The following is a 19,702-nucleotide window of genomic DNA, read 5'->3' as shown; positions in this document are numbered from 1 at the left end:
CACATATGAATGCTCTAAGTATAATGCATAACACAAAGCTTAAATGCATATTGTACATTGTCATTGTTTCATTTGAGTCTTCAAACCTTGGTAGGAAATTGGACGAATATTGATAAACTACCAATATGAGGCATTTTTCTAAGGATCTTCAAGGATCTAGGGATGAAATAATGATGCCTTGAGTAGTCACAAAAGAAAGGAACAAACCAATCTTGTGTCCTAAGTTGAGTAGAATCATGAGACGATACTATAAGTGAGATGAAGATTGGTCTTTTAAGATAATGTATTGGGGATTTCCTTGTTGGTTGCCAAAATTTTCACCTCACATCATGATAATCACAACTTGAGATTTAGGTCCTCATCTAGATGCGTGACTCAAGGGTTTGAGGGTAGATAACTTGAGTCCAAGGGAAGGGGTATCATCATGGACTTGGCTTTGACAATCAAAAGGTACGATTGGCTTGTGTATAGGGTTCTATAGTAATCAAAGATTTGTAGCTAAGGCCTTTAGTGTGGATATGTTATTTGTAAGGTGTAGTTTCTCCAAAAGAGAACCAAAATGCCATGAGGACTAAGGTGTTACGCCTTGGGTTTTTTATGCATATGAACAAAGCCTATGCTTTATACAAGATTATAGCTTCAAAAGTTAAACAACTTATTAAGGATGAAAATACAAAAGGTAGTTCCTTTTTGTGATGTGGGAGGAGGTAATTGGACCCTTTTTTAGACATGTCGGTAGTTTTCTCACTACTCTTTTGGCAGGGCAAATGCTAGCCTATTTAGGAGGAGTAAAAACAAAGCACTTAATGCTTTAAAACACCAAGTGAGCCTATAAAAGTACAATGTTAATTAGACACGAGGGGGAGTTGGTGGGCCATGCTATGTGTGGTGAGAAGTGTCAAGTTGGTGGAGTGTTGGTGGAGAAACAAATTAAATGGTAGTGGGTGGTTGAGAAGTCAAGGAGAGGGTGTACTTGTTGGCAGCAAGCTAAGTGTGGGTGATAGTAGCAAAGAGAAGCCAAAGGTGGTTGAGGTGTGGAGGTGTCCGCAATTGTTGTTGGACTTTGTAGTAGTGATGGCTAATATGTTTTTTTGAGAAGGCAATAGAGCAAGTATCATTTATGGAGTAGTAGGAACATGTGGAGATAGAGCTGAAGAAGTGGAAGTTTTGGAAGAGGATGGGAAGACTAAGAAGGCTGTAAAAGTGTGCGTGTGTTAAAGGCCCAACAATATTGAGAGTATGTTCAAGGAGGTGTGGAGACGATTCATGGATTGAAGGGAACCCTTAGAGGTTGATAAACTTTATAGCTAAGGTCTCCACTATGGATTGTCTAAGAGCTTCCACTTGCCCACTACCTTGAGTTGGTAATTGGATTGTAATTGGAGTATTCTCTTTGGTATTTGGGTTTGATTGCGTGTGATAGTGCTCTCATTTTGTACTTTGGTTGTTTGTTGTCCCTTTTACGTTTTCCACTGCTATCATTGCAACTACTTATTGTCAGATGAAGCCTCAAGTAAATAGCTAAACTTGCATTGAGTTGCTTACCATGAGCTCACTCCACTCACATTAGGGGAGATTTGAACAAAAAATTAGGACTTCTAAGGAATGCTATGTCATAATATTCCCTAAAAAAGGAGGGGCATGGTAGCATGATATTCCTTAGGCCAAAGGAAATCTTTGGTATAACTTCATTGTCCCACTTCCAAAACCTATCAACCCATATATCACCGGAAAGACCTTGATGAGGAGAATCTACATCCTCAAAGTTTGACAATTTTGGAGCTTTGCAAAATTTTATAGTGTTTCCCTTTTTTAGGGAATATTATGACATGGCATGCATTAGAAGGCCCATTTTTGAGTTCAAATCTCCCCTAATGAATGGAATACCCATGAAAGTCACTGTTTCCTTAGAAGATGTGTAGCCAAGCATTTCTAGTTCCCTATTTCATGATGTAAGCTTTGTGGAAAAATCTCTAACTTAAAAAATTCTAAGGGATTGACTTATAGCTAGCAGCGGCACACTTTATTTGAGGGGCTTAAAATGATATTTTAATTTCATTCCTTCTATTTGTTATCACCATGAAACGATGTGGTTGTTATCACTCTTTGATCCCATAAAGTTGTTATGATTACTTCAATGTAAGAATTTCCCATAAAGTTTTAAGGGAGGCCGGGTGATCAAGCCGGGAGATCCACAGAGACACACACAGACAGAGAGAGAGAGAGAGAGAGAGAGAGAGAGAGAGAGAGAGTGTGTGAGTGAGTCGATCGTCGTCATCATGAAGGTGGTGGATCATGAGGTGGTTGTGAAGCTGTCGCCGGAGGTGGTGTGGAGGACGTGGATGAAGAACTTCCAGGTGACGCTGCCCAGGGTGGCGCCCCAGCACTACCTCTCCGTCGAGTACCTCGACGGGCCCCCTCTCGCCCCCGGCGGCGTCTTCCTCATCCAGTACAACCCCGCATGTACTATTTATTCATCCCCCTCCCCCTCCCCCTCCCCCTCCCCCTCCCCCTCCTATAATATGGATTAACACTGACTTTGCTAATGAGTCGTATTCTTGTTAATCTTTCTCAACACTTCCTTTGCTAAGAATAGGAGTTGGCCCTTCTTCAGTAAGGTTTAATATCTTTCATCTTCCCCATGTTCACCAACACTCCTCTAAATATTGGCAAGCCCTTCTTTAGTAAGATTGGTAATATTTTATCTTCCCACCATTACCAATTTCAACATGTAGCCCTCCATGGCCACGTAGAGGTCATTTAGAACCCAATCAACATTACATGGTAATGCTTCTCTCTCTCTCTCTCTCTCTCTCTCTATCTACACATTGTGGGTTCATTGATCTTTCTAGTCAATTTAATCAACCGTTAGGTTCTACTTTTGTTAACAATTCTTCATGGGATTGATCACCTAACATCAGCTTCCTTTTGTTGCAGTTTTTCCTCACTTTGACTACATCAAGGCTGTATGGGAAGAGATTGATCACAAGGATTATTACTTCAAGGCTAGAATTTTTGAAGGAGGGCATCTTGGAAAACATGAGAATGCTACCTTGATATACTCAATGAAGTTGGGACCTGGGCCTAAGCCAAATACATGCTTAAAGAAATGGACTTTCGAATTTGATGAGGTTAGAGAGGATGAATTCCATGATTTTATTAAGGAGGAGATGTCCATTTTTGGTTTTGCACTTGAGGAGCATCTCTCATCAAAGTGATCAGGAACACCACAAAGTTACGGGTTGGTCAAATATATTGTCAAGTGTGTGTGGTGAAAACAATAAATGCAATTCCTTGTGAGAATCTATGCAAGCTTGCATACCATGCAAATCTATATGCATATTTATGTACCTTTGAAGCTTATTGTAGCACCCTAGTGTTTTCCTCCTTATAAGAAATCATAATACATGTTTTGTTAATAAGAAATTTGTAGCTTACATGAAATTGTATTATAAATAATACCATAGTATGCAATTTGCAACATAGCATTAGGATACTTATTTGCACCTTTTCTATAGTATCCATCACCCCTTTCACAACCATTGTTCATATGGACATCTACTTCTATCCTTAACTCACACCTTCTTTCACTAAGGCTACGCTTCAATACGCACATAATTCTAATCAATTTTTGATTTGATGAATTTTCTTATACTTTTCCCTCCCCATGATAATACTTGTCTTGTTCCTTTTCCTTTTGAAAGAAATGCCATATGGGAGAACTCGAAAGTGCAATTATTGATTCTTTCCTATGTTGAGTCTGATGTTGTTTTTGGGTGCCAAATTGTTGGAGAAACCTATCTTTTGTATATCATGATGCGGTTTTATTTGGTGTGCTAGTAACCTAAGTTTACAACTTAGTTGTTTAGTTTTTCTTTTGTGTGTTCAATATTGATTTCCTCCTTCAATGCAAATAGGAGCAATGAAGAATGTAAAGACCAAAGAATCCGATAAAGATAAATACATTTTGCAAGAGCTAATGATTTTTCTCTAATTTGTTTAGCAAGATGCTTCACATTTTAGTACATGAGAAATGATAACTTGAAAATGTGTGTAAATAAAGGCACCAAAATGCGCTCATCACAAAAACATCTTTTGTACAATGATCCATTGCAAATGTAATGCTTGTCAAAAATAGTCTATAAAGGAATGTAAATCCATGTGTAGTTTAGAGACTCATATTTTAAGATGTTTGAAAGCAAAAGCAAGGTCAACACCTTTTTTCCTATCTCAAAATTAAATGGTCTCTAAGACCTTAGCTAAATGTATGCAAATTTGAAAATCATAATCCAAGAAAGGAAAAGAAGAAGGTTCCTCAAGTGATTTGAGGAGATGGGTAATTGAGGGTGGTTGCAATTCCCTTTCCCCTTTATCTTCTCTTGTCATGCTTCATTTCTCCCTCTCTCATTTTGACATAGCTCTCATTTCTTGTTCTTATTTATTTCTCCCTTATGCTTCATTCCAAGATCTAATGAAGAGTAAGAGTAGCTGAAGTTGATGGATGGGAGAGAGGGAAAATAACATCCTTATTGCATTTTGTCTTCTCTTATCTCTATCTCTCCAATTCTCCTTAATTTTTTTTCTCCTCTGATTGTCTCATTTTCTCCTTTAATTCTTTGTGTGTGTGTGTGTGTGTGCATGCATGAAGGATAAACCATTATGCCTCTCCTAAGGGTTTGTTATATAGACTTTGCTAAGATTTATGCCTAAGGCTTAGACTAAGACTCTCTTCTTCTTGTCCTTTTTGGACTAATCATGATCTCTCTTCTTCTCATCCATTTTGGATTGATTAACCTCTCTTTGCCTTGGCATGGTAGCTATTCAATTGTTACCTTTTTGGCAATTGGTGCATGATGGCATGAGTTTGTCTCTTTCCCTCATTCTACTCAAGAAGAAGTTGATGATTGTAAGGTTAGAGAAAAATTTGATGTGCACATGTATGCATATATTACATTTTTAACTTCATGCTACATAATAATCAATTTCAAGTGATGTCTAGCCAAAGAGCTTGTTTGGCCGATAGCTTGGGTTGGGATTGGAAGTATTTGAGGGAGATGTTGTCGGTGAAGACTACTGTGTGTTTGTCCTAAATAGAATGCTTCCATTTTCTGAGGCAGTGGATGACTGTGAGCATTTCCTTCTCATGTGTGCTCCACATAGTTTCAGCATTTGTGAACTTTTTGGATTCATAAGCTATGGGGCGGCCTTCCTACACTAGTACACCCCCAATGCCATAGTCGGATGCATTTGTGGAGATCTCAAAGGGTTTGGTGAAGTTAGGTACTTTCAAGATAGGGGTTTTGACTCGTGCATTTTTTCATCCATTCAAAAGCATTTTGTTGCTTGCTATCCCATGTAAAAGTGTTATCTTCTTTTGCGAGGTGGGATAGGGTGCAGTGATGAGGTTGTAATCCTTGATGAACCTTTTGCAAAATGTTGTGAAGCCAAGGAACTCCCACACTTCCCTTGCTCCTACAATGAAGCCTATATCTAACTCTTTTATTGCAAACTCACAGTTTTTTGGTTTAACATATAGCTTATCATGTTGCCACAACTTCTCAAAGACTAAGCGTAAGTGCTGCTTATGTTCTTCTAGGGTTTTGCTATAGACTAGTAGATCATCAATTTAGATAATGACAAAGACATCTATCTCAAGTCTAAAGACTCCATCCATCAGGCCACAAAATGTACTTGGCCATTGATTAGTTTGAATCTTAAGACTAACCATTCAAAGCTACCATATCGGATATGCAGAAAGCTTTTTTTGAGATATCTTCTTCTACTATGTGAATCTGGTGGTAGCTTGACCTTAGGTCTATGTGGCTAAAGAACTTGGCTCTCAATAGCCTATCTAAGAGGTCCTCCACTAGGGTCATGGGATATTTGTTTTTGATGGTGATTTTATTAAGGGTCCTATAATCTACACATAGTCTAAGTCCTCCATCCTTCTTCTTAACAAACAACATTGGGGCACCAAAGGGGGATTTACTAGGGCAGATGAAACCTTGTTATTCTAATTCATGCAGTTGCTTCTTCAATTCCATGAGTTTTGTGTGATTCATGCGATAAGGGGCTCTGACCGGTGGGGTAGGTCCTGGAATGAGTTTGATTTTGTGATTCACATCCCTTGTGGGTAGTAAGCCCTTGGATAGCTATACTGGCATTACATCGTTGAATTCCTCAAGTATTTCTATCACTTCTTTGTTGTTGGTTTGGGGTTTGGGCTTCTTGGTGATCTCTTGTTCAATGGGTCGAATCATACATAGGTAGACCATGTCTCCTTACTTAACTGATTTATCCAGTTGTTTGGCACTGCATGTCATGATGCATGGCCTAATAGGGTTCACTTGACATGGTGTTACTTGGGTTGGCAGTTTTGGTTAGTTTCGGCTTGACTTCACTCTTTGGAAAGAAGCTCTAGTCTTGTTCTCCTTCATTTACACTTTGATTGGTGTCCTTCCTGGCAACTGCATTCTTTCATAGGGTACTCTTACACATTCTCCTTGCATATCTAGCATCATGTCATTAACTCCCTTTCCAAACATTGAAATGACATATTTATCATAGAATTGCAAGCCTAGGATAACTTCAAAATCATCCATGGGGATTATTAAGAAGTTGAGCTTTGCTTTTCATTTTGCGGCTTCTACTTGTACTGCAAAGACCTGTTTCACTTCTTTGGCCTCTCCTTGTGCGAATGTTACTATTAATCCTTTCGAGACCTTTGAAAATTTCAATCCATGTTTGGATGTGCACTTTGGTGTGATAAAGTTGTGAGTGGCCCCTGTGTCCTATATAATAGCTTGATTCCCTTTTCTCACTTTATCTTTGATGTATAGGTGGTGGATTGCCGGCTACCATGCATTAGGGTCGCGTACTTATTGTCCCCACTCTTGGGTGATCTATGCTTTCATCACTTCCGCTTGGGATTTCGTGGATGTGTGGGGGTTGCAATTCCTCTCCTCCATAGTGGCATTCACACTCGACCCACTTGATGAAGCAATGTCTTCCATGGGGCATCTATTTTGATAGTGTGGTCCCCTGCATTTGAAACATCTGATCCCCTGGTTGGACCTGGGGGTCTCCACCATGATGTGTTTGACCTAGTGGCACCATATGACGCACTTGTAGTTGACTTATAGTGGTTGTCTTCCCTTCTATCAAAACTGCTCCTCTTGGTACTAATGCGGATTGTGACATGGCTAATGTTATGCTAGAGGTTTGGCTCCATGTCTCCATGAAGGAGCCTCTAGGAGCATTGAGTCGCGAGGTCCATTAATTGTTGTTGAGGTTGATGTTGAATCTGTTTTGGTTCCCCTGGGTTGTCCTCCTACCTTCCAAGTCCACTAGTTTTTAAGCCATTCTTATGGCCTCGACTAAGCTGGTTGGCTCATGCCTCTCTATGTCTCTTCTAGCCTATTCTTACATTCCAAATAAAAATCCATGCAATTCGCTATCATTGTCCTATGGCTGTGTTTCGTGTCCTTCTTCTTACTTACGGCTTCTATCTTCTCCTTGTCTTTTCTTGTATCTTGTGCCCTCCTAGAAGTCTCCTCTCTTCCTAATCTATCCATCTCCTCTTGTATTTTTAGCCTTTTCTCCTCTTCTTGTTGTTGTAGCACCCATTCTCTATAGTCCTACTCTACTTCTAATTTTCTTCTCCTTTCCTCTTTCTCTTCCTTCATCTGCATGTTCCTCCAAATTAACTCTAGCATGCCTAAGATGCCCTCCAACTGCCTCTCCAATTCGGCTACCTTCTCCTCTTGGGCTACTCTCTATTCTTGCCCTCTACTCTTTTTTTCTCTTCCATTGTTGGGATGGGTACATTCTCTCTATCATCCTCCATGTGGTCGGTGGGGGTTGTCAACGCGGGGAAGTTGCATTTCACCTTTGGGTGGTGGTTATGCCACAGGGAAGCCGCGTCACGTCTTTAGATGGTGGATGGTGTCGAGATTGCTGTGTCGAGGTATCACACCGAGGTCGACACAACATGGGTCTTCGTGACGTGGGGTGACACAATGTGGGTTGTTTCAGCTTGTTCTCTTTAGGGCATTGGATCTTCTCTCCTGCTTCCGTGAGTACTCCACTCTAGGGAGCAAGAGTTGCTCTGATACCGTGCGATGCACCTGCACTCATCACTCACTCAACACAACACAGAAATGTAACACAATATGTGAGAGTAAGGTATACTATTGTATTATTCAATCAAAGAAACGGTACAACATAGGCACATCCTAGGACTACACCCTTGTGACATCGCATATAAGAGGGTTCACCATTGGGTATAGGGAATCACACGTAGAGTGGAAACCAAGTAGGGCTCAGAGTCACTACTACTCCCTATATAGGAATTTCTAGTGATAACACGATGGTATAGCTACAAAGCCCTTACATCCCCCCACCCACTCACAACTTCTGGCCGTGGTATTGTTTGAGCAACTATATCAAACCTAAATGTGTTTATACTTGAAGAATGCGTAAGCAATGCAATTATAGTACAAGCGGAGGTGTTTAATATGGTTGGCTCAAATCAGCAGGAAGGTGGTGATGAAGATGAAGGCTAGCTTCATCATGTCGATGCTAGACATCACCTTAGGCAATCCCCCATCTTGGATGTCATCCCGGCTTGCTTCCCCTTTTGTCTCATAAGGAACTCTAAACCACTTGCTCTGTAGTAAAATTAACCAAAACTAGCAAATTTCTCCTATTTTTTTGTTGTAACTAGCAAAACTATCACAAAAAATGTTTACTACATAAAACTCAAAAGAATCGTATATATAACTAATAAATCTATCATTTTTCCTATATAGTTAATATTGTTTTATAGTAAATTGCAATCTTATATTATAATTAAATTTTTAATAGTAAAATTTAATCTTCTTGATGAATAGACCTATTTGATGAACAATTAACCTTTCTAAATTACAAGTATATTAATTTTATACATAAAAACTAGCTAGATATAGTATAACTATAATAAATTAATCACTTTTCAACAGTGCAAGTGGTAAATTGTCTATTTTCTTATACTTTCTCTCTTCTTTGTAATAGCAATATTTTTAGGCTAAAGTAAATTATCTTTCGTGAATTTTGCAAATGTGAAGTTTAAACCTTGCTCGAGACATATGGGGATTGAGAGGTAGAATTGGATCTTAAGATTGGCAAGGCATATATGAAATGCCCATATGTAAGGTAGAATTACAAATTATTTTTCACTTGTTCATTTAGTACAGGTATAACAAGGAAATCCACCAATTCATGTAGGACATTATCAAAGCCTTTCACCCAAAAACATTCACACGGAAGGAAATCCTTCTCGATGAATCCAATGGACTACCTATGATATTTTGGGCCTTCATAAGAGCCCATTTCCTATGGGCCATGTGATGTCACTGCAATGACTCAATCTTTAAAAGCGATTTCAAATCTTTTTCATTAGCTTAAAATAGGATTTTATTTTGCAAGTCTCGATCAACCACTATGGCACTTATTATGAGAAAATATGGATCTAGAGCATAGCACTGATTATGGAGGATGGAAGTCAGTAACTAGACTCATTGTGACATAGACAATAAGACAAACTATTGCTCAAGTGAATTAGGTTCCAAGATGTAGGTTTGGACTCATAAACACAATCTTGAGCTGACCATGACAGAGACACAGAATGAAGTACAAAGTACAAATATCATTGCATGAAAAGTGAACCGAGTACATGTCTTTATAGCTTTTTAACTTCTCCACTCTCCTCGCTATGCATATGGGATTCAAGACATCTCTTCATAGAGCATACATCATTTGTTGTTTCTCAATACCCCCTCTCAAATGATGAGTCTCTATAGTTACTGGCTTTTGCCCCCCCTACATGATAACATGGCCTGGAAGACTAGCTCATAGGCAGCCTAGTCAAGTTAAAGCTTGAGACTATATATCTTTGGCAATGGTTTTTACAAAGCAAATCCATTATGGGAACAAATTCCTTAGAACAATTTTTCAAAGTTGTTGATGGTAGCGGAAGCATCTTCTTCTTCTTCTTCTTCATTCATGAATTGGTTTTGGTGGTGGTCATTCTGCATGTGTTGTGCTCTTTTCTTGTGGAAACATTCAATGGCAATATGGCCAATCTTACCACAATAATGACATGTCATCCGACTTTTGTTGTCAGTGTTGAATCCTTGACCTCTTCCCTTGGGTCCAATAGCTCCTTTGGTGTATAAGAGATTTTTCCTTGAGCTAGTCTCTTTTACATCTTTGCTTTTAAATTTGCTTTCTCCATCAAGCAGTGAGTGCTCAATGTCTTTGAGTGAGAGACTGGGAACATTGCTTAGTGTTGAAACAAGGTTCTCATACGGTTCATGATTAACACTAGCAAGTAGCAATGCTATTGCCTCGTCCTGATCAATGTTCTTTTTAAGAATTTCTAGCTGAGTTTTAAGGCTCTTGAACTTATTGATGTGTACAGTCATAGATGAACTATCTTTTACATCCAACTTATAAAACTGCATAAGTAATTTTACATTTGAGTTATGTGCTTGTGTACCAAAGATCTTGTTAAGTTCTTCCCATGCCTTCTTTGCATCCCTGATGCTAGAGATGTGGTGTAATAAATCCTTTGATAGATCCCAGGTTCTACAACATCTTCTTTCTTGTCATCTGCATCTTCTTCTTCATCTTCAAACAAGTCTACAAATCTTTCCACATAAGGTGGTACATGGTCTTCTCCATCCAAGCATGAAAGCCTTCCCCATTAAACTTTGATATTCGCTCAAGCTCTGCCATTTTTTACTAGCAACAATCAGCTTCAAATAACCAGCAAAGAATTTGTATCTCAATGTGTCAAGAGACACATGATGATTAGTGTTTAACAACACTACATGAGTATCAAGGAGATACTATCTTGGAGCTCAATGTTGGGCATTGATGCTTAATCTTCTTCTTGAAGCTTTTTCTTATTGGCTTGGAGAGGAAATATTGCTAGAATGTGAGTGGGTTTGATTGGCAAAGGCTTAAGTGAGGAGGAACATTGAAAAAAAATCAAGTTTCCAAGCTTTAGCTATGGTTGCCAGTTAGGGTTCTAGGACAAGGGGCCTGGTTTTTCACTCTATATGAGTTGTATACACCATCATTTTCAGAGTTTTTTTGATGAGAAAATAGCTTAGGTACTAGGCTTCAATTGCTCTATGATGGCCGCTTGGATTGCACCTCATATTGCGCACACAGTCGTACGAACTATTGTAGTATTCTAAACTGCACCATTTTCAATAAATGCACAATGCTGCGTTCTGTAGGGCATAATGTTGTTGTCTGATGTGATAGCAGGGAGTGCCTTAGGTTGAAAAGTAACTTTGATGAAGAAAGCAAGAGCTAAAATAGCCTATATGATGAGATCTAAGTGCTCAACTAAAGGTAGGTGCAGTCTGGCTATGGTTGCCAAGCAGGGCAGTGAGAAGAAAGAGTAGGAATTGGGGTTCCAAACTTTTCCTGAGTTGGTCTGAGCTCAAGTTGAGCTAGATAAGAGTGAAATGAAGCTGGAGGAGTAGTGCCATGCCCGAATGGGCTCTGATACCATGTGAGAAAATATGGATCTAGAGCACAACATTGACTATGGAGGATGGAAGTCGGTAACTAGACTCATAGTGAAATAAACAAGAAGACAAACTATTGCTCAAGTGAATTAGGTTACAAGATGTAGACTTGGACTCATAAACACAATCTTGAGTTGACCATGATAGAGACACACAATGAAGTACAAAGTACAAATAGCATTACATGAAAAGTGAACCAAGTATATGTCTTTATAGCTTTTCAGCTTCTCCACTCTCCTCACTATGCATATGGGATTCAAGACATCTCTTCCTAGAGCATACATCATTTGTTATTTCTCAACACATGATCTGAGCCGAGGACCAAGTGCAATAAGAACAAGGAAAACATACCACCCCACTTCGCTCAGATAAGTTACTCATGAATATGTGTGTGCATCACGTGGGTTCAAAATAAGGTATTTTTAAAATACAATTTTTATAGATTTTTACATATAAAAGGGTGTAATACAAAGGGGTTATTTACAGTTTGAATAGAAAAGGGTTATGTTTTATTCAAGGAAAAAAATCACAGATAAGGATATTTATAAATAGGCATTGAATGAACATGGTGTAGAGGATATACATATAGTAACTTCCACGAGCCACTTCGACTCTAGGAAATAGAGAAAGAAGCTACTCGGATCAAAGTTGAGGAGCTCAATTGAGTTCTTACCACCATTCGAGATACAAGTTACCGCTACTAGTTTGTGTGTTCATCTAATGCTAATGGGCCCCACTCTAGCCCAAAGCGCTCTCCTTGTTACTCCCTTAAAAACCCAAAATGCTTTAATGTATCCCATAAAAGCTATATATGCATCGATCCACCTTTTGGCATACTTAAGTAGAAATATGCCTCTTTGATGATAACCTGGCTCATTCTTATTGCTAACTTTTGGATCCTATAAGCTTGCACATATTACTTTTTACCTTATTTAAACACAACCTTAATGTATTTCTTTTTAAAAAAAAGACATGGGTATTGAAAATAGTGTAGGAGAGATTATGCATACTAAGTACACATTTATGTAAGGATCGAAAGAACATTTGGGTCATTTTATGGCAAACCACCATTTGAGATTATGACTGATTTTACTTTGTGCAATATACACCCTCATGAGCATAACAATTTGATTATATTGTAAGCCAACATCTCACAATGTGCCATTGTGATATATATATATAGCATGACTTATATTGGATAGATGTGTTCTGATGCATTACAAATATTTTATGGGATAGGTGTTTTGGTATAGATAATTAATATTTTTGAAAATAAAACAACTTGACATTCTCTCCTACACATGGAAAACATTCTAATATATAATTTGATTAAAAAAAGTACTAGTGTTTCCTTAACTATTATTTTCTTAACATTTGATATGAAGTTTAGATTGTGGAACTTAGTATTCTCTAAACTTACGTGCTAGGTTTAAAGGCTTGAGTGATTTTAAATATTTTATACCAAGTTTAAGTTGTAGATCTTAACATTTCTTGAACTTACATTCATGGGTTCAAAAGACGCATAAAATTTGAAGTCCTTATCAAGTTTAGGAAAGGATCATAAGATTTGAAGTTCTTATTACTAAGTTTAGAAACATATTAATGATATCATCTTCAAAAGTCACAAGTGTTCATTTGTAACTATACATTAGTGGCTACACATATTAAACCTACAAAAGAAAAAGTAAAGATAAACTCAAGGGGAGTTGAACCCCAAACACAATTTGTGTCTACTGAGGAGTCTACCTGCACAATTCAAAAAGAATATTTGTATAGAGAGAGGCATGATTGCCTTTTAGAGGCAATCATATATATATATATATATATATATACATATACATATATATATATATATATACATATACATATATATATATATATATATATATATACATATACATATATATATATATATATATACATATACATATATATATATATATATATATATACATATACATATACATATATATATACATATACATATATACATATACATATACATATATATATATATATATACATATACATATATACATATACATATACATATATATATATATATACATATACATATATACATATACATATACATATATATATATATATATACATATATATATATACATATATATATATATACATATATATATATATATACATACATATATATATATATATATATAAAATGCATATTATTAAGTAAGAGTCTATGACTTTAATTCTACATATACACATGCATAGCTCCCACATGCACATGAAACTATGTCCTTTAATAAAATTCAAAACTTATAAAAAAAAGGCAAGTGGATTTACAAATCAAAATAAACAGTTCACTCTACTTTTACATAATCTAGTGACCTTTCATATTCCTATTAAATTTGAGTTTTATTTTTAAAAATCTCGAAAAAAAAACCATGAAAGCATCCCATGATTGATAGAGACAAAACTAAATATCTCTTAAGATTGAGTAATCAACATCGACAAAATTTTGTTTGTTGAGTCAAAGATATAAACTATTACAGAGATATAGTCTATTTTACAAATATTTATTTGGGATAATAATTAGGATTATTTTTAAAGAGTCCTTATTTATAATAATATACCAACAATGAGTCATTGGGTTACTTGTTGAAATTTAAAGGTGCCAATGTCAACAACATATGCCAAGGCATGCATTTATCAAGAGAGCTTGCATGAGTTTGGGTTGGGCTACACATGCTAGTAAGTTAGAGACACTCCTTTATGCTTGCTCATATATATCCTAAGCCTTGCTTTAGTTATCCACAAGCAAGAGAAAATAGTATTGCAAATCCAATACCATGACATTTTTGTCTTAGTTATTAGAACAAAATGCCTTCCATGTCTTGCACTATTGGTGCATATATGAGAGAGAGAGAGAGAGAGAGAGAGAGAGAGAGAGAGAGAGAGAGAGAGAGAGAGAGAGAACTTTGTTCCTGCAAACTACATGTCCATACATCTTAAATGAGTAGGCTATGTGATGAGGCAAGAATTTCGAGTATCAACCATGGGCATTGTTTTTTAGTGGAGAGAGAGAGAGAGAGAGAGAGAGAGAGAGAGAGAGGATATGGTGATAGAAATGATAGTTTGTATTAGGATAAAGATGTATTGAGGAAGGATTTGAATAACGCATTTGTCATATATTACCAATGAGAGGCTAAGTGCATTCAACTGATGAAGCCAAGAAATTTGTAGTTGTAATACCACAATAGATGGATCGTTGTTACAATAGACAGAGAATAAACATTTCAATATTGTCCTTAAATTGTAATACATTTTGATAGAAGGGAAAGTTCTCAATCATCATTGTTGGGTTTATGTGAGTATTTCTAATAAGGCATCCCAAACTAATCTAATAGGATGAGGCTCACATGACTCCTCATTATTGGTTTGAAGCACTGGGTAGATAGGAATATTAAAGGATATAATGCAAATTGGTCAAGTATGTGCATGGAAAGTGTTACTATTGGGTGGGAAATCTCACTAAGCTTGCTCAATTTTGGCTAAAGATAGTCATGCGGATATAATGAATGCTTCATTAAGCCAACCATATGTATGGAAAACTTGACAAGATTCTTGACACATAAGCATAAGCCATAAGTATTAGATTCTATACTCGTCTACCATGCAATTGTAGTCTTTGCCCAATTGTCTTTTTGATAATTTATTTATAGTCTCCTCTTTTAAAACAATACTTGCACTATATTGTTGAATCAATGGCCATATCAAATCTCTCTCTCTCTCTCTCTCTCTCTCTCAAAATATATAAAGTGTCGTGTACTATAAAATATAATCATCATTGAAGCATCATTGCGAACCTTGTTAAAGAAGAACCACTGTCTAACACGAAACATTTCCAAAATTGTTAGTAAAACAACTTCGCTCACAAGGCCTAGCCATGGTAGGGTAAAGGACTCCAAATTCGTGACCACCCAAGTAAGGGAACTCCTGCCTCCATCACATTCCTACGCTAAAAAACTTGTATAGTCTTCGAAAGATAGGGTTCTGTCTTCAATAAGGGATCATGAGCACAAGTCCTACGTCCAATGGTGGGGAGAGAAAGATGATCCCATTATGTAGCTCTAAACACACTCGAGGTTTAGTTAGCATTGTTATCTCACTTTAAATGTGTGTCATTATTTGTTCTTTAAAGGTGCATTGTGAGGGTTGGCTATGTGGACATAAGAAGGAAAAGAGGTGTTGAAACCTTGTTAAGTAAATGGTAATGTGGAGTATGTGAGGTCTATGGGAGAGGTAGTTAAGGAGGAGGTAAAGCTAATGAGGGTTCGTAATAGGGGGCTTTCGAAAAAGTTGTATAGGCAAAGAGTAGAGCATGAAAACAACCCTTACTAAAATAGTATATACTAGTTCCTTAAATGTTATGTTTTCAATTTATCCCTCATTTTCTTAAAGATTAGTTTATTGAATTAAATGCTTATGTTTAAGTTAATGGTTTGCTCTTTTTATAAAAATGGCTAAGGATTAGGTGAAAATAAGATGTCGCATTAGGGGTAGGGATAAAGTAAGAAAAAGATATGATGAGATGTGTTGGGGCACACGGGATGGGATAACGTAGAAGCTAGGGTGCCGATGGAGAAGCCGAGTCAAGTGTGGTGGAATAACCAGCAAGGATGGGAGGCATTGAGGGGTTGAGTGTCTGGTGGAGAAGGGGAGGCCTCCATAGACAACCACACATCTTCTTCTTTCATTCTTCCTTCTACAAATAGAGATCCGATTGTGCTCTCTCTTGTAGAGTTGATTCCCTTTGTGGCTTTCTTGATAGTTAATTCCACCAATATATGATGTCACAACACAACGATGTGGATGCTATGAGGAGAAGGGATGCCGTGAGAGGGAAGATATTGACAGAATCTTGAGCAATTCGTGGGCTTGTACAGAGATAAGGATGATGAAGAGGGAGGATCTCTTTCCCCTTCCATCTTCTTATTCTTCTCAACCATGTGCTTCTGCTTCTTCTTCTTCCCCCTCATCTTCTGCTAAACCCTCAAGCCTTGTGAGCTTGAAGTAGGGTAGGTGCTAGTTGTGGCTTGCCTTGACTTCAATGCACATAGCCTTGCAATGCTTGTCTGATAGTAGTATAGCACCATTGTTTTTGCCAAGAGGGATGGAGAAGATATGTGGCAGCTGGCATGGTCCTTCTTCTTCTTCTTCTTCTAGTTGGATACATTTTTTTCCTTTGATTTCTTTCTCTCTCCAGTGCCATGAGAGTCACAGTCTCAGCTAGGCTCATTGCACGGCTTCTCCTGCTGCTGCGAATCAAGGAACCATATGGAGTCGAGGGCCACACACAAGCCATCATTAGACTGCTAGCGATTGTATAGAGGGAGTAGTTGTTCAATCAGGCCCAATCATGCATAGACATGGCATGTTGAAATGAGCAGTCAAATTTGCATTTCGATAAAGGGGACTTTGAGGCAGGGGTTTCTATCGAGGGGGCATGGACTTGTGCCTGTGGTGCAGGTTTTTCTTTTGACATCTCACCAATGATATCCTCGCAGTGATAAATTACAACAAGGAAACTATGCATTGTCTTCACGATAAAATGAAGACAAAAGGGAGAGTATGTTTGTTATGTAGCATACGATGAATGTTGTTATAGGGAAAGGGACACATGATGATGTATGGTATGTTGATTCAGGTGCATCTAATCATATGACCAATCATGTTGAATTGTTTGGAGAGATGTAGGACTTACAAAATTTTGTGTTGTGATGCTACACGTCACCACTTTGAACTTGAGGGCGGAGTTTTTCGCTAAGAATTTGAACTTAGTCAGTGTCATTAGAAATTTATTTTCTGTTGTGTGTGTCTTTTTGTTTGCCATTCAGTTCGAAATATTAGTTTGAAAATTTGATTGTTTGGTTCTATACTAAAATTTTTGTATTCACTGAGTAGTACTCAAGCGTAAATAACCCGTGTGTATGTTTGTGTGTGTGGTAGCTCATATGAATGCTTGCTTATGTGTCTATGTTGTTTATGTATCCAGAAACTTCTAAAATGATGACAATGGTTTTTAGTGTATGTAGTTTAATGTCAAAACAAGCGAGAATATTGGATTTGTACGGGATTCTTACAACCATACAAACTCTGTCTAATCCAAAGTCAAGAGGGCAAGTCATGAAGAGTAGTTGCTTAAACTGAAGCAACATCTTGGAATGAGTCTATCAAAAACCTGGGGATAGTCACTTTGAGCTGGCCCTCAACAGCTTGAAAAGAAAACAAGGCTCCCATTTGCTTGAGAAAATCTTAGTGAGGGGACATGGCCCTCGCGATGCAAGCAAGAAGGTTTCACACTATGAAATGGACAGGACTGGCTTTCACATGGAACATAGAGTTTGATCTAGCCTCTGAGGGCCTAAGAGTTTAGGTGGGCATGGCATGTACGGACCGATCTAAATCATGCCTTCTTTTCTTGCACATGACAAAGTTAGATCTGGGCAACAGAGGCCCGAAGGTGATCGCAGCGAGGGAAATAGCCCTCGCTTTACAAGTATGGCGATTTGACACAACCCATCGAGTCACCACGAGCTGTCTAGGTGCTCTAGCTCTCTAGCCCTAGTGCTCTCATCCTATCATTTCAAAGGGGTGTGCTTCAATGAGGGTGAGGGCATTTGATGCGGGAGACACGGATCTTGGGCGATGAGCTAAAAGACATGGATCTCAGGTGGCGGGCTAAACGGCATGTGGCTTCTAGGCGTGTCGAGTGGTTCGCTCCTATCACACATGCTCTCTATGGAGCTCAGTCTAGTGGAATGGACAGAAGATGTATAAGATTACATTCAATCAAATCCAAAGCTTTCCATGAAAAAGGGTGTGAATGGTGATTAAATAAAGCAGGTTCCCTTCTTGAAAGTGTGAACACAAAACTCCTGTCGGACTCTTTTTTTTTCAGCCGCCATCATTAAAGATTTTAAGCTTTGAAGATTATGGGAAAATCAAAGCTAATGATAGCTATGAAAAAGTCATGATCTGTGATGATTTGGAGGAGGAGAAAAAGAATTTTCTGAAAACGAAGAAAAAGAGGAGGAGGATGGCTTGCAATGAGGACTTTGAAGGCCCAGCATTGGACGGCATTCCCATGGTGGCAGTAAGAAAGCTGGAAAATATGTCCTAATGATTCATGAACAAACTTCAAGACAAGAGTTGACAAGAAGATCGTGATACTCAAAAGACAATCAGAGAGAGTAGCCCGTTTACTACTAGATGTGTGGTCGAGAGGAGAGCCGAAGCCACAGCTTGGCAAACAGCCTAATGTTTTCGTGCTGCTGACTTGAAGGAAGACATCATCACGGAAGTGATCGTCATCATCACTAGCTCAGAAAAGCAATGGTCGTTGACACATATTTCACCTCAATACCGTTTCCAAAAGAAGCATATGCATTAATCGTTTCGGCCCCCTGAGGTCTTGTTGGCTCACCCTTGGAAGTGCTCATCATCATCAAGTAAAAAGGAAGGATGTTTAGCCTCGACTCTTGCATTAGTGGCCAACTGTGATAACATTAAATTGCCAATGTTCTAGTGAAGGAATGGTCAATGAGCTTTTGAATCCTTCATGTGAGACTTTCTCTATGTCTCAGAAGCCGTATAGTGCATATGGTGAATCCAAGATTATGTGGAAATTAAGCGGACAAGCATGTTGTTGTAGAAGAGATAGTCTATGGGGGTGGTGAGGCCTCAGCAAGTGGCCTACTATCCAGGAATAGCTGCACTAAAAAGAAGAAAGTGATGACAGAATCATATCAGCACCGTTCCCAAGGAGACATCCTATCAATGATGTGCCTCAGTTTGCAAGCTGTTGAAGATCTATCTACTTGGAGAACTTGGCTTGGATTCTTAAGGATAAGCACTTGGATTTGGGATTTATTCATGACTAGAAGCTCTTTAACTTCATTGAATACTTGACTTGGCATTTATGGCTGTGGGTTTAGCTCTCTTGATTGAGCTTTGGTTTTGTAATTTGGCTTTGGATTTGTACTTGAAATAGAACTACAATATACCCTACCTTTGTCATCAAATCTGTTGCCTTGAATTGATCTTGATATTGCTTTTATCTCGCATGGCATCCCTACGATGAGCAA

At 38.0% G+C, this 19,702-nt stretch overlaps 1 protein-coding gene across 2 annotated transcripts in view; it reads left to right on the top strand.

The window, feature by feature from the left end:
• The first annotated feature begins 2,216 nt into the window (after window positions 1-2,216).
• LOC148028925 (uncharacterized) overlaps window positions 2,217-19,702 on the top strand; it is a 145,054-nt gene continuing 127,568 nt past the window's right edge. The window contains exons 1-2 of one of the 2 annotated variants that reach the window (XM_087687695.1): window positions 2,217-2,463; window positions 2,938-3,426. In XM_087687695.1, the coding sequence (XP_087543821.1) occupies window positions 2,280-2,463; window positions 2,938-3,218 (465 nt within the window). In that variant the 5' untranslated portion in view covers window positions 2,217-2,279 and the 3' untranslated portion in view covers window positions 3,219-3,426. Of the gene's footprint in view, window positions 2,464-2,937; window positions 3,427-19,702 lie in introns of those variants that run through there. The other variant, XM_087687696.1, reaches the window with a different exon arrangement.

This window comes from Lygodium microphyllum, chromosome 11 (genome assembly GCF_053477565.2).
Source record: "Lygodium microphyllum isolate KBCC chromosome 11, Lygodium_microphyllum_v1.1.10, whole genome shotgun sequence".
NCBI classification, from domain to species: Eukaryota; Viridiplantae; Streptophyta; class Polypodiopsida; order Schizaeales; family Lygodiaceae; genus Lygodium; species Lygodium microphyllum.
The sequence above is the reverse complement of the archived record's forward strand: the minus strand, read 5'-3'. Positions and strand labels throughout refer to the sequence as shown.